General features: G+C 45.1%; 1 protein-coding gene across 2 annotated transcripts in view; it reads right to left on the reverse strand.

Annotated features, from left to right (window-relative positions):
• OTUD4 (OTU deubiquitinase 4) overlaps positions 1-14,641 on the reverse strand; it is a 1,503,132-nt gene that overhangs the window by 782,410 nt on the left and 706,081 nt on the right. For both annotated transcript variants that reach the window (XM_069631220.1, XM_069631221.1), the window contains one exon: positions 1,798-1,898. In XM_069631220.1, coding sequence (XP_069487321.1) covers positions 1,798-1,898 — 101 coding nt within the window. The remainder of the gene's footprint in view (positions 1-1,797; positions 1,899-14,641) is intronic.

Below are 14,641 nucleotides of genomic sequence, written 5' to 3' on the forward strand. Positions count from 1 at the left end.
GAAATGTGTACCCTAAATGCAAAGTGTATCTACTGTGCACTGGAAGAATACAATCTCACCAGGCTATGAGGATTAGATATAATGAAGCAGAGGTTAAGGCGCTCTTTATACATCAAGCTAAGATTATTACACTAGCATTTTAAAAAATGCTTTTGGTTCATTAAGTGCCATTTTTAAGAACAGCAGGCAGTCTTAATACCATATCTGAGAATAATATGAATAGCCAGTCCGATAGCACAGCGAGTTGAGCATGTTCAGTAATCGCCCTCTAGATCTCTCTGCGCAGCCAGCTGTACCAGACTCAACCTTTCATCCTTCCGAGGTCAATACATTGAGTAACTCTCAGTGGGATAATAATGTCATCTGTTATTTCAGCGCTCAGAGACCCGAAGGTGTGCAGTGCTATATAAGAAACATATTATTATTTGGAATTTTTCCACTTGCAGATCGTCTGAACAAATGGGACAACAAGACATTGGATTAATGCCCCCATTGTAAGACATGAGCATTTCTTTTTAATGATGCTCGTTGCACTTTAGGAGACTATTGAGGCAAATTTATAAGATAGACCAAGTAAGCCATGCTTTTTTGTAAAAGGACGAATGATGAAGCCACAGTCTGCTTTTGCTAGATGTTTATACAAAGCATGGCTCAGCACAGCAACAGTACTGAATCTTGTGAGTTCAACTTGGTAAATAATACTAAGCTTCCATTAGTTATACCTAGTAGCAAGTATTACCACAGATGATGATTATTCACAGGTTTTAGACAATAGCTTTCTTTAGGTGATTGTTTTATAATATGGTTATGTTTTTATATTTATATATTTTGAATGCTCTTTGTACGAATCTGTATGCCTAATGATTTTTATGCAGATTAAAGGTAGATAAACAAAACTAACAGAACAGAGGTCATGTGTGCTGTAGATTGTTTCTGTGCGTTATATGTAATACTTAGATACAGTATGCTTTGTGCATTCAATATGTACTGTTGCACAGGTGGGGGAAAATGATAAATAACACCAACAATTCCTGCACTCATAAAATGACATGCAAAAAGAATATAAGGGGGTACATTTAAAGCAAAATAATACATACTAAACAAATGTCACAGGTAAATTAACAAGGGTGGGGCAGAATGAATCCTTGGGCACAATTCATTAAGGGGTCAACCAGTTGATGAGCTTCACGCTAGGTTGAGACGCCGGCCCCACAATCTAACATGGTTGGACCAGGTGGGCCTTCAACCACACAACCACGGCTGCGACAGAGTGTGACGGGTGTCTGAACAACTACATTGCCCCGCTCCTCACACAGTGTGTCTGTGGCCAATGAAAGTGCAGGGGCTTTCACCCTCATTGAATGCAAAGGAGCCACCTAGTGGTGAAACAACAAACAGCATTTTGAAAGGCTGCAAACGACCAGTATCAAAGATTCATAGAGGCTAATCTAGCGTTGAGATATACAATTAGTCTAATAAAATAAAGGGGGGGGGGTGTTGCCAAACATAAAAAGACATGTACAAACGTTACTCTCAGGTATGGCACATTCTTAACAATGCCTGCTGTTCAAAAACATGGCGCTTAATGAACCAAAAGCATTTGTTGAAATGCTAGTGCAATTATGCTCTACAACTGGGCAGAAAGCTAAACTTTCATACAACAGTGGCTATATCATGACACTGCCAAAGAAAAAGGCTATTTTCCTTTAAGGAAATCAAAGCTTTATCACAAATATTCACAGGTGTTGTGAATCAGTATAGATGGGACAGACATGCACAGAATAAACAAAAACATACTTCTTGCCAAACTCTTCGACATACACAACAACCGGTCCTTTTTCAGAGCTCACTTCCTGAATATGGCCATCATAGAATTTTCCAGTGGGTTCCAGGCGCACCTACAATACAAAAGAGAAGCTTCTGATCAAGCTGACCTTTACAATTTTGATGAAGTGCCATTCATGGGTCAGATTTGCTCAATCTCGTTCAGACATGCAGCAGACTGGGCCAAGAGATGGCCAACAACCCAGCGGTAGAGAAACATGGCAAACATGTCCACCCGGAACAATGCAGAGGATGAATAAGGTGTAGGAAAACTAACATCAGCACCCACAATTAGCTGCACCCCCCCCCCCCCCCGCACCTCTCCAGCATCGTAGCTGTGGCCAACTAGGAAAATCATAGGACTGCGAAGCACTTTATAAAGAAATGGAAATATTGTTGTATATAGGTGATTAAATGAATGATGTCAGAGTTTAAATACTGACTGCTGTTTTTATTATATTTAAAGCAGTTAAAGGAACTGAGACCTAGGGTGAGAAAAACAAAAACACACACACCTTGTTCCACAGCACCACTTTCACCTCCAAGCATCCAAGCATCCCAACAATTCTGCAATCACTCAAGAAAATAAATAACTGCCCAATATGGTGAGACCGTGTTGCAAGTAAAGTTTTCTCTTCGTGAATCTGTGTGGAAGGGACGTTTGAATCCCAGCAGGAGAGACTCAACCTTCCATCCTTCTGAGGTTAATACATTTGAGTAACAATTGTTACAGCGCATAGAAGCAGACGAAACGGACTGTAAGGAACTTTTAAGCAGGGCAGTGTTGACATGAACAGCCTCAGAATCAGAGATCGGCCAAGTCACCACAGTTAAACCAAACTCTCCTGAAACTGCACTTTACAAGATTAACAGTTCATCCGTGACAAACACTGAGCAAAAGTAAAATTGTTATCTTGCAGGAAAGAAAAGCTAAAATAAAAGTACAGTTGGCATCACAATTCCCCTCCCCCTCCAGCCCCGAAACACTTATTTAAAAGAAAAAGAAATGTATAAATCCCAAATACTGACAACATGCAATTTGTGGTCGCAATTGAAAAAACAGCAAATGAGAACAAAGTCTGAATTTTAATGTAAAACATGTATGGTATCGTTGTACAATACAGAATAGTCCAGGATTGCCATTGGAATTACTGTGAACCACCAATTCCTCCCCCTTCCATATAAATGAGTTATCGATAACCACACCCGTGGAGGTCTTGAATAGGTTTCATAAAACCTGCTGGTGATCAGTGTTGCTCCTTGCATTTCAGTGAACCCAATTTAAAGTGATACACCCTTAGCACAAAGTGTACATTGCGAAGACACCAGAAAGTAGACAACTGAGTAAGTTTTGGGCTACAAACGTTTATTAAAAATCAAATTAAGGTTGGGAAAAGGCCCAACTTGCCCTATGCTAAGGTGGGATTTCCCTGCCTAACAGAAAATAATGGTAGTCTGCGTCAGGAAGACCAAAATAAATGTCTGCATGTGTCCAAAACCTACACTTCCACTCACAACTACTTGTACAAAATGTGTAGGGGCATCAGCATCAAAATGACAACTGTTCAAACAAAAGTTCATAGCTTCTTCCAGCTGTTAGTCGGAAAGGGTTCTCCAGGATTCAAGACCGTTTACTTTACCAAAAAGGGGTGTTCCCTTCCCCAAGCTTTCAAGTATCTCAATGTTCCAAAACAATTCCTTGGGATATTTCCCAGCTTTTCAGGCTTCTGTCTTTCACCTATATCATCAAGTTCAAAATGCACAAGCATTCCTTGGCGTTCAATCACAAACTTATAGATGGATTAAGTGGCTTTTCCTTTGGTTGGGTGTAATTGGTCTAGGCACAGTTGTCGGACCACATGTTAATGTTAAAGAACATTTGTACCGTGCACTATCACAACCAAAGTGCTCCCCTGGCAGCTCTGAAAGAGGAAGGGATGGGGGGTTAGAGGGAAGAAGCTGGAAAAGTGCAAGAAAGCAGTGATGTGCTGTGCGAGTATGTGTGTTTTTGTTTTGTTGTTGCAATGTAGTAAAGTTTGTGCGGTTTGTTGTGCTGCAGGTTTGTGGTTGTGTTTGGTTTGGAGTTTCAGAGGTGTATGCAGAGGGAGAAATTGTTAATACAACTGGTTAGTTGGCATCTTTATCCTGAATTGAGGCGCTGGGCTTCTGTATTCTCCCCAGGTGGGGTTCGGGAGCACCCCTGTGCCTCTGTCCTGATCTGGGTCCGTCCGGCCTTCAAGGCCCTTTCACATACGACGCCTCCTCCCCCAGCCTCCCTCGCAGCGCTACCTGTTTTCCCTTCCCACTCATAAGGTTAGTGCACCTGCCAATGTCCACAGTTCAGATAGTGTGGTGATTGCCACTATCCCGATAATTCCACCACACTGTGGTACCTGGTGGCAACTAAGGGACGAGTGCGGGTGTTGGGTGGGATTAGGGTGGGTTGTTGACTCCGTTACCATGGGTGTCGCCTGTGTTCCACTCTAACTGGCGTCCTTGGTCCAGGTGCTGTGGGAGCTTCTTCACATAGGGAGTTGTCCACAGTCGGTTTAGTTTAGTAATCCTGTTTCCTTTCTGTTTTCAGTTTGAGTCTGTGGTGTTGAAGAGCCAAGTTTTTAGAAATTTCCTAAATTTTAGGTGATTTGTGGTGTTTATTTCTTTTGGGATGTTGTCCCAGGTTTTTGCGGCTATGTGGTAGGAGGTGCCTCCAAGTTTCTTCTTGAGGTATGGTTAGGATTCCAGGTGGATTTCGTTGCTTGACCTGAGGAGTCTTGTTGGCTTGTAGATTGTTATTTTCTTTTGTAGGAATTCTGCTCCTTGTCCACTGATTGCACTGTGCGTTATGCACATTGATTTGAAGGTGATGCAATGTTTTACTGGGAGCCAGTGTAGTGATTTTAGGGCAGGAGTGATGTGTTTTCTTCTCGATAGTTTGAGGAGTAGTCTGGCTGCTGCATTTTGGATCCGTTGTAGTTTCTTCAAGAGGTAATCTGGTATTCCGAGGTAGCGGCTGTTTGCATAGTCTATTCTTGACATGATGAGGGCGACGATAGTGAGTGTTTTGTGTGTGAATGAGTGGAAAGGTAGGATTCGTCTTGCAGTGTGGAGGTGGAAAAAACATTTGTCTGTAGCATTTACTAGTGGTTCTAAGGTTAGGGTGTTGTCCATCAGGACTCCCAGATTTTTTACTACCTTAGATGGGGATGGTGCGGTTCCCATTTCCGTTGGCCACGGAATGGCGGTTTCGTTCTTTTGGTCTTTGGATAAGATCATGATTTCTGTCTTTCCTGGGTTGATTTTCAGGTTGTTGGCAGTCATCCAGTTGAAGACTTCTTTTAGACACTCGATTAGGGTTGCATGATCAGCTTGGGTGTCTGATTTTGTAGATGATTTGGGTATGATCTGCGTAGTTGTAGCATGTAATGTTGTACTTTTTGAAGATTCTGATAACTGGAGTCTGGTAGATGTTGAAGTACAGTGGCGATAGTGAGGATCCTTGTGGCACTCCAGTCGTTAACTCTTGAGTGGATTTGAAGGGTTTAATCCATACGGTTTCTGTTCTGTCTGCTAGGAATGATTTAGTCCAGTGTAGTGCTGTGTCTGTTATGCCTATGTCTTCTAGTCTTTTGGTTAGGGTGTCATGACTAACTGTGTCGAAGGCTGCAGAGAGGTCGAGTAGAATGAGGGCTGAGGTTGGGTCTGCGTTGGTTTTTAGGTCGTCCCAGATGGATAGTAGTGCTGTTTCCTTTCCTCTTGCGGGTCTGAAACAGACTTGTTCTAGCAGGTGGTGTTTTTCTACGTATTCTTGGGTTAGTTTATATACGTAGGTTTCCAGGAGTTTTGCCGGGTAGGGAATGTTTGAAATCGGCCTGTAGTTGGAGAGGTCTTCTACGTCGTCACTTGTGTTTTTCAGAAGTGGTTTGATATATGCTGATTTGAAGGTCTTTGGTACAGTTCCTGTTGCTAGTGAAAGGTTCAGAAGGTTTCTGTAGTATTCCGCTGGCGTTCCTTGTGCGAGGATTGATTTGTAGATGTCCGGGGGACAGGGATCCATGGGTGATCCAGCTTTCTTGCTGTGTTTTACCAGCATGGCGAATGTCTCAGGAAAGTTTTTGAGTTTGTGCTGAGGTTCTGTGATAGGTTCGGTTGGTAGTATGTTGTGGTCGATTGGTATGTTTTGAATTGTCTGTCGGATGTCATTGATTTTTTTCTTAAAGCTGTCTGCCAGGTTTTTGCACTGTTTCTCTGAGGGGCTTGGGGTGTTGTTGCAGCCTGGTGGATTTCTCATCTCTTTAATGATGTTGAACATTTATTTTTGTATGTTGGTGGCATTGGTGATTTGGTCATCATAATGCCTTCTCTTCGCCTTTTGAATGTCCTTCTTGTATGCGCGGATTTGTCTCGAACAGTGTTTTTTTTGTCTGGGTTGTATTCTTTCCTCCATTCCAGTTCCATCTTTTTGTTTTCCTTTTTCATGGTGCTTAATAGGGGGGTAACCATTTTGCCATTGCTCTTTTTTTTGATGGGGTGAATGGTTTTTCTGGGGCGATCTTGTCAATTGCGTCTGCAATCCATTTGTGTAGTAGCTCCGCTTTCCCCATCTAGGTCAGCTACCTCTAGTTCTGTAGTTGATGGTTTGGTTAACTCCAGTTGTTAGAATAGGTTGCTTTCTTTGACGCGTTTCCATTTTCTTTTTGAGGTGGTTGTGAGTTTAGGGGGTTGGATGCAGACTTGAGTAGTCAGAGTGATTACCAATGGGGTGATCGAGGTGGTCGCTCCACAGTATTTGTATCGGCGGTGCCGTGGTGAGGAGTATTTCCTCTGCGAAAATTGCATCGAGGGTGTGTCCTGCCGAGTGTGGTGCCCCTTTCACTAGTTATAGTTTCATGGTCGTGAGTTGTTCAGTCAGTGAGTTTTGGGAGTTGGCGTGACTGTCTTCAAACCAGATGTTGAAGTCCCCCAGGATGATTAGGTGTTCGTGTTTGATGGCTATGTTGGTGATGGCTTCTATGAAGTTGTCGACCAAGGTTGCATCATATGTCGGTGGTCTGTATACCAGGATAAATGAGACGTTGGTTTTTGGGCTTGCTGTTAAGTGTATTACCATGGTTTCGCAGTGGAGTATGTTGAGCGGTTCGTCTGTTTGTATTTTCAGGTGTCGTTTGAATGCCATTGCAATGCCGCCTCCTTTTTTGTTTTTCCTGTTTATTTGAAGGCATTTGATGGTTGGAAGGCAGCTTTGGAGTGTGATTTTGTAGCCGTCATCCAGCCATGTTTCTGTGATGAACAGGATGTCAATGCTGTTGTCATCGAGTAGGTCGAAGATCTCGAGTGTTTTGACATAGATCTTGCATTTATAAGATTGCAGTGGAGTTTGGAGGTGTTGTTTGGCTTGGACTTTGTCTGATCAGTGTTGGGGTTTCCTTCCTGGTCGATCGTTTGCTGAGGTGTTGGGGTGTCATTGTCTTCGAAGAGTTCTTCTAGGTTCTGTCTGGGTTTCCCCCCCCCCACCATCGGTTTCATATTCCATGAGTTGTGGTTGTCGATTGGAAGTTCTTCTTGCTTTGGTGATGTAAGGTGTTATCGCATCGGTTGTGTGTTTGTTGTTTCTTGTATTGTTCATCCTCCTTCTGCGGGTTTGTGTTGGGTAGCTTTATGTTGCTGCTTCTGGCATTGGGTTGGTTTTCTCTGGTGACCAGTTGTCAGCGAGGTAAGGAGTTTGGTAGAGGGATTTGTCTCTTCTCTCAGTGTTGTTCGATTCTTGTTCCTGACAGCAGTGGTGCGTTGTGTAGTTGTGGTTCTTTGTTGCTGTTCTGGAGTGCTTGTTGCTTCTTCTCTTTTTCTTTCCCTCAGAATGGTTGTTTGCGCATTATAAGATTGAGAGTTGTTTAGTCTTTGTTTGCTGATGTCCAGTTGGTCCTGCTTTGGTCTGGTTGTCTTGTGGTGTAGTAATGAGTGTTGAGGGCTGTCCGCTAACAGTTAGGGCTCTGTCTGTGGGTGGTATTTCCGGCTGATGTTGCCGACTCGTTCAGTTGCTGTCTTGAGAGGGGTAGAGGAGGTGGTTAGGGGTTATAATATTAGGTGTTCTCGGTGGCTCTTTTTAGTGTCCGTCTCCCTATACGTGGTTCACTGCAGTGAGCAAGCAGTGTGGGCTTAAGGAGGATATCTATTAGTTGGAGGGGTGCAGCTAGGACATTTGTCTTATGTCACTCCACAGTAATTCACTGGTGGGTTCTGTCTCACTTTAGGGGCGAGTTGGTCAGCAGGATTTGAGAGACCTGTCAAGAGGTCTGTCAATGAGATCTGAATAACGTACTATAGAGTCTAGAAATAGAACCCCTACTAAGCTTGAGAGACCTGTATAGTGGGAGAGAGGCCTATCAATGCAATCTGAGTGTCACACAATGCAGCCTGGAGATAGGGCCCCTATCAGATTTGAGAGACCTTTATAGTGGGAGACAGGCCCATCAGTGCAATTTGAGTATTATACAGAGCAATTTGGAGACAGAAACCCTACTAGATTTGAGAAACCTATATAGGTCTATATAGAGGTGGGGAGGTATGTGTCTAGCCGGTCAGATAGAGAAATTCAATCAATATTTAATATTGTACCTAAGTTTAGGGTGGGGCGAGATATGCAGTGGAGAATACATCACCTTGTTTATTGTGGGTTTGGTAAGTGGCTCGGATTTTAGGGTAGGGTAGTTACTCTACTCCTGACCCAGGCCACTCCTACCTTACTGATCCTTGTAGGTTGATGGTTTACGGCTCGCCACTGCTGACACCTGCTGACACCTGCTGGGGCCGCCTCTGTTGGAGCCGCCTCTGTTGGAGCCGCCTCTGTTGGAGCCGCCTCTGTTGGAGCCGCCTCTGTTGGAGCCGCCCTTGGCCTTAAGGCCCTTAGCCGCAGGGCTGCACGGGCAGAGGGCTGCCCTGGGAGGGGCGGTGATGAGGGCCGAGAGGACCAATGGGAGTAGGGGGGTGGAGTGGGACAGGAGGCGGGAGGGAAGGAGAAGCAGGAAGAGGGCGCCAGGTGGGATCGGGTTTGCAGGGGCCTCGAAGCCTTCTTTGAATACACAAAAAATAAGCCAAAAACATGGTCCATCCATTACAGGTCACGCAACCAGCGCCCCTTACTTGCTTCTTTTCCAGTTCCACTACCACTGCGTCAGCTTAACAGTGGTATTGGACTAATTCTATTGCAGCTTTTTCAATACTGTTTTGTCACCATTCACTTGTTAGATCATCAAATCGTCTCAAAGGATTTGCCACTGCTTAATCTTTCAAATTATACAGTTCCTCTTATTCTTATGGCTCTTGCCAATGCGCGTTTCCTTCAGTTTACACAATTCGCAGTTCCTTTGTATCGGGGAATATACCATACTTGCTTTCTTTCGGTATTCAAAATTAGATCCTTTTTCTTCCAGTCAGTCACATTAAATAAAGCAACTGCAAATTCCCAGTTTACTCTCTTGCTGGGAATATGCACCCCGTTCACAGGCTTATTCACACTTTCAAAGTTCACTGCTTTCCTGGCCCTTTCTTGGCCTCTTTAGCTTCATTTGATTTACAATTCTATATTCACAAATCCTTTAATTCACTTATTTCAGCCTTCAGATTATCGTAATTATCAATCATATGCATTTTAAACTGGACCGGCATTCAGATTGCTCACACGGTCCCTACTCACTCGCAAGCGATCCAACCTGCACAAACCATGCGGTTTGCACCACAGCGTCCCAGAGTCATTCAGCCTACTTTGAATCACCGGGTATGCTGACCCCGGGTATGCTCTCTGTGTCGGCAGGCTCTCTGTGGCTGTTGCTGCTCCCAGCTCTGCACGCCTCTCTTCCAGGGTCTCTGCCACCTCCGGTTAACAGAGCAGGGGGTGGGGGGGTGGGAGTCCTGACTCCAGAAGGTCGGCACAACAACCCTGCCACCAGAGACCTTCTGAATGCTCCCGCCACAATCCGCTTCTACTGCTAGGACTCTGCAGCTCCTTAGCGCTTCGGGAACACACCTCCCTGCCTTCACCTGCCGGCTCTCCGGCAAGCGCTCCACAGGCGATCTCATTAGCCTCACCTAAGCATGCCATTTATACCACCCCTTTGGCCTCCGGTGCAGGCAATGTTCTTCAACTGCATAATGGTCTTGGTACTCAGCATCCCACTTCCCGGTCCCAGTACCAAAGTGATATTTGTGAATTTCTGAGTTAATAATGGAAGGATGTATGTTTCTATGTTGCCTCTTCCTCGTCTCAGTACCAGATTGGTGTATATTGGGAGATGGTTTTCTAGCAAGATAGGGAAGGGATTGGCAATACCCTATAAAAGACTGGGGGACATTTAACTTGTTATAAAAGGGAAATGGGGAATACCTTGTCTGACCCAAGGGTGCCTCATCCCCACTCCCCAAGTCTCCTACACCCAGGTGATCCTCCTTTGCATATACACCCCCAGGGTCAGGATCTGAAAATGGCTGCCTTTCGCTGGCCACCTGGGAGGAGGATATATTGGGGTAAGAAGTGAGGACGCCCTCAGATTCCTCACAACATACAGTGTTAGGGAGAATTCTCAGAAATATGCTAATTCCCTCTACCTTAAGAGACCCCCAACAACTTTTCTGGATTTTGAGGAATTCATTTTTTTTCCTGGAAAGAGTGAGCCCCTTTTTCCCACTCTCTCATGTATTTTAATGTGATTTTGAACACTGTTTCCTTTGGTTGTGAAGTCTGACAAACGCCATAGGCATCATCTTTTGCATGGTGTCACACAGTACCTTCAGTGCAGTGACACAGGGAAGTCTTTCAGATTTCCCAAAGGTTTAAATACCTTCTCTGGGATAAACTACTGTTTCCCAGAGCAGTAAAGTAAGTAAAGTCAGTTTCACATTTGTAACTTTCTAGACCCAGCATACACTATCTTACAACAAAGTGCTGGAGGGGTTACTTAGTATCCCCTTTGACTAGCTTCTCGTGTAACATTTTTATGTTACCCTTTCCCTACTGAATGGCTAGTGGCAGTGGTTTAATTTCAACTACCCTGGTGTGCATTTACCACGGTGTGTGTTCGCAGCTGCAGTAAAGCATCCAATGGTGCCATTTTTGTCAAAACTGCCCCAATCTTTTTTCGCCATTTCTTTGTGGAGGTTACCAGACATTTCGTCAAAAAAAAATGGTCGACAGGACATTTGGTCGAAACCATTTGGTCGAAAGACAAATGTAGATTTTTTTTTTTATTTTCTCTTTTTTTTGGGGGGGTCCAAAACACCCTTTTTTGTAAAAAAAAAACCTTTTTTCCCCTAAAATAAAACCAAAAAAATATATGTATAAATAAATAAAAAATTCGACCATTTGGTTTTTGACCATATTCCGTCGACCAAATGTCTTTCGAAGAAATGTCCGGACACCCTTTGTGGAAAGGTCCTTCTTGAGATTTACTGTGTGCCAAACCAGGTTTGGTTCCTTTGTTTGCTTTGCCTTTGGCGGGATTCAAGAATGAAGCCTGCCTCTGGCTCCAGGGTGTCTGGTGGAGGCAGGAAGTGAGGGTGGTGCTCAAAACACCCTGTGCTTAAGTCTCCTAGGAGACCCAAATGCACTCTGTGGTGATTGGCCGGATGACTGTCCGGCAAGGACAGCCCCCCTGCTGGGTGACTGACAGCTGGGTGTAAAGCTCACCTGGTATCCACAGGGACGCCACCCGATCTGGTTGGACTGCTTCCGACCTGGATCCACCTCCCCTGGGTTCTTGTTCTGCTGAGGATCTAGTCTTGGATTTCGATATGCTGCGCTCTCCGTCCTACAGTTCTGTGGAGGGGTGCGTCGTGGATGGGGCGCTTCGCCGCCGAGTTGGCTTCAATGGCGCGGGTCCGTGAGTCCAGACCTGCTGCGACTCAGTTCTTCAGGTAAGTCTATTGTCTTTTGATAATTTGTCCATAATTGTAATTGCCCCCGTTAATGTATTCTCTCTCTTAGGTGCGGATGGGATGATGAAGACGCCGAGCTGACTGAGGGGCTGTGCTCGAGATGGTAAGTGAATGCGCGTAGCGCGGCGCTATGTGCGCTTTTGCCGTGTGCTAACCTGTTTTATCTATCTCTTGCAGGCCGCCGTGATGTTCCGGATGATAAGCTGCTCAGAGGATACAGAGCGATGAGTAGATGTCCGAATCGCTGTCGAGTAGTATGCGCGTTAACCAGCCTTACCTTTCTCTTGCAGGTTGATGGAAGACCAGAACGGGATTAAACCAACAGCGAGTTCCGTTCAGGTAAGCGTGCTTTGAATGATGTTTCAATGTGAAATGCGAACGCTTACTAATGCTGTTTTTCCATTTCCTTCCCCAGGTTGCGGCTTCGAGAGGCTGGATGTTCGGCACACTGGACCGATCGACAGGAGCTGGATTAACTAGCAGGTAAGGATGGCTAATGATGTTCTCCTCCTTGCAGGTGCAGGCCTGGAACGAAGACGACAGATCACAGTGAACGTCATGCTGCGAGGGCAGAGCAACGCGAAGCGTGTTCTGCAGCTCGGGCGTGGCTTATATAGTATGCAGGTATCCCAGGTGCCTTCAGGCCTGACCACACCCTAGATGCTAGACCGCATGGTTCAGTTCTGGAACTGAACCATTTGGGGCATCCATGTTGAGCCATTGCCATTGAGAGCTCCAGCTCCCTCTTCTGCCATATGAGCTTGGCGCCAGGACTGACTCCAAGAAAGTCTTGGGGGGCATGATTGGGCCTTTGGGGCCATGCAGGGACATTGTGATGCAGCCCAGAGGCCCAGAGTGCCAAGGCCACGGGCAGTGGTCATGACACTGGGCTGCAATTAATGGGAACAAGCTGCATAAAAGGCAAAGGAAGTCAATCGCTGGACGAAAGAACCGAAGAAGAACTTGAAGAACTGCTGCAACTCCTGAACCGTTGGTTTGCCCGGTGAAGCCCTGCTGCTGTGCTGAAACTCCACATTCGTATCGACAGAGAAGCCCTTGCAAGGACGACTTCTCCCCTTGAATTGGTGGGACTAATCAACTCCAAAGTAAGCCACCTGAACATCTTCTCGGAGCTGGTTGAATTTCCACAGAGTTGCTGCTGGAAACCGAATAGCCAGGGAGAGGAACACCAGATTGTGTGTGTTGCTTTTAAGTTGGCTAAGAGCTCCAGGAAGATCCTCCGGACTCCCAGGAAGCAGGACTTACTGAGTCAGAGCCCCCTCAACAGACTGCGGGACCCCAGAAGCAAGGGAAATCCATCTCGACAGCCAGAAACTGCGTGTTGCTATTTGCGGTAGTCACGAGGAGCTGAAACACTGTGCCACTTGTTTGAAGATTGCCAGTTGCGAGCGAGGACCATCCTATTGCGGTGCAGGAGTCCCCAGAAGTCCTCCCTCCTGTCCCCATGGCTGAGGCCCAGGAACAGTGAGATCTACAGAGCTACACAGGAACAGAGGAACAGAAGTCATCTGATGCACTTTTTCATCAATCCAAAGGTACTCTAAAGCAGGAGAGAACTGACCTCTTTTTGTAGAGTTGCTTGCATCTTCTACTACTCACAAGCCTAAACAGGTTGTGGCCCTACATTGATTCTTCTTTTTTGCAAAGACTTCTAAAACAGTGTGCAAAGACTGTTCTTGCTTAACTTCCAGAAGTGCTTCAGCTCATATAGACTTTTGCCCATTGACTTTGGCCTAACCTGTTATACTGAATGACTCTGCCTAGGGGATCCAAACGTATTTGCCTGCTTAGGAATATTTGTGATCTCCTGTTTGTTCTAATTACCTTTTCCTTTGACCAATTCCTGAGAAAATTCTAAATGCAAAAGTAAGATATTAATGTCCCCAGCACCCTAACTATTGAAGTCAACCGAGGGTGTGGGTTATCACTGTGGGCCATCCCAAAAGGGTCTTTACTGATTGAGTTTGTGTGTTGCTTCTATATTGCTCCCTTCTGAAGAAGGCTTATTCTAACTGACTGATAAATTAATAATTGTTTATTCAATAAACCTTGTGTGCAAGTGTTTATTTGAATACTTGTCACTGAATCTCTGTAACTTTCCTACTGCTCACATTGACCCCCTCTTGAGATAAGCCTGGCTGCTAGACACGCTACTAACCTGTGTAGTACAGGCTTATACCAAAGGTTGGGTTCCTATTGCCAGGAGGTCAGGGTTGTTGTAGTGTACCCAAAGGGTACTGCATACCTTGCCTAACACACGTGGAGGGTGGGCCAATAGGAAATTAAGATATAGTGAGGGGATAGCGGTATGTAGGCTTCTTATTTGACGGTTGTGTAACTTGGAAGAAACAAGTTAAAGCTGTAAAATAAAAATAGAGTAACATGTTTACTGGCAGCATTGCAAGGTTTTAAAAACAATTTGGAGGTCATTCCCTACTTCTTCCAATTACAGCATACAAGCTAAAGATATGTTATGTTATGTTACTTGGCATTTATATAGTGCTCTATATATATGTTATTGTTATGACCACAAAGCGCAGGTAGGTTGAACGCCCTCAGGAATTGTAGTTCTGGCCAGTAGAGAGAGTGTCGTACGGTGCGTGGGGGCACCAAATGTATGCAGTTGATGTAATTGCCGGGTGGTAGCTGTATCCTATTGTTGGGTGTGGTGCTGGAGATATCTGTTGGAAGTGTGCAGTCTGGTGGGTGGACACCCAGACTGCGCTCTGGCTGCGTTAGGCCTGAAGGACGCATATGTGAGCAAGTAGGCTGGAAATGATAAGTTATTCAGTATAGTGACTAACGTACTCTTAGTCCATAGTCCCCTTTCCTCCATACTGCATGGGCGTCCCTTCCAAGGGACAGGAGACAG

This window comes from Ambystoma mexicanum, chromosome 6q, assembly GCF_040938575.1.
Source record: "Ambystoma mexicanum isolate Mex_15411 chromosome 6q, UKY_AmexF1_1, whole genome shotgun sequence".
In the NCBI taxonomy this organism is placed as follows: Eukaryota; Metazoa; Chordata; class Amphibia; order Caudata; family Ambystomatidae; genus Ambystoma; species Ambystoma mexicanum.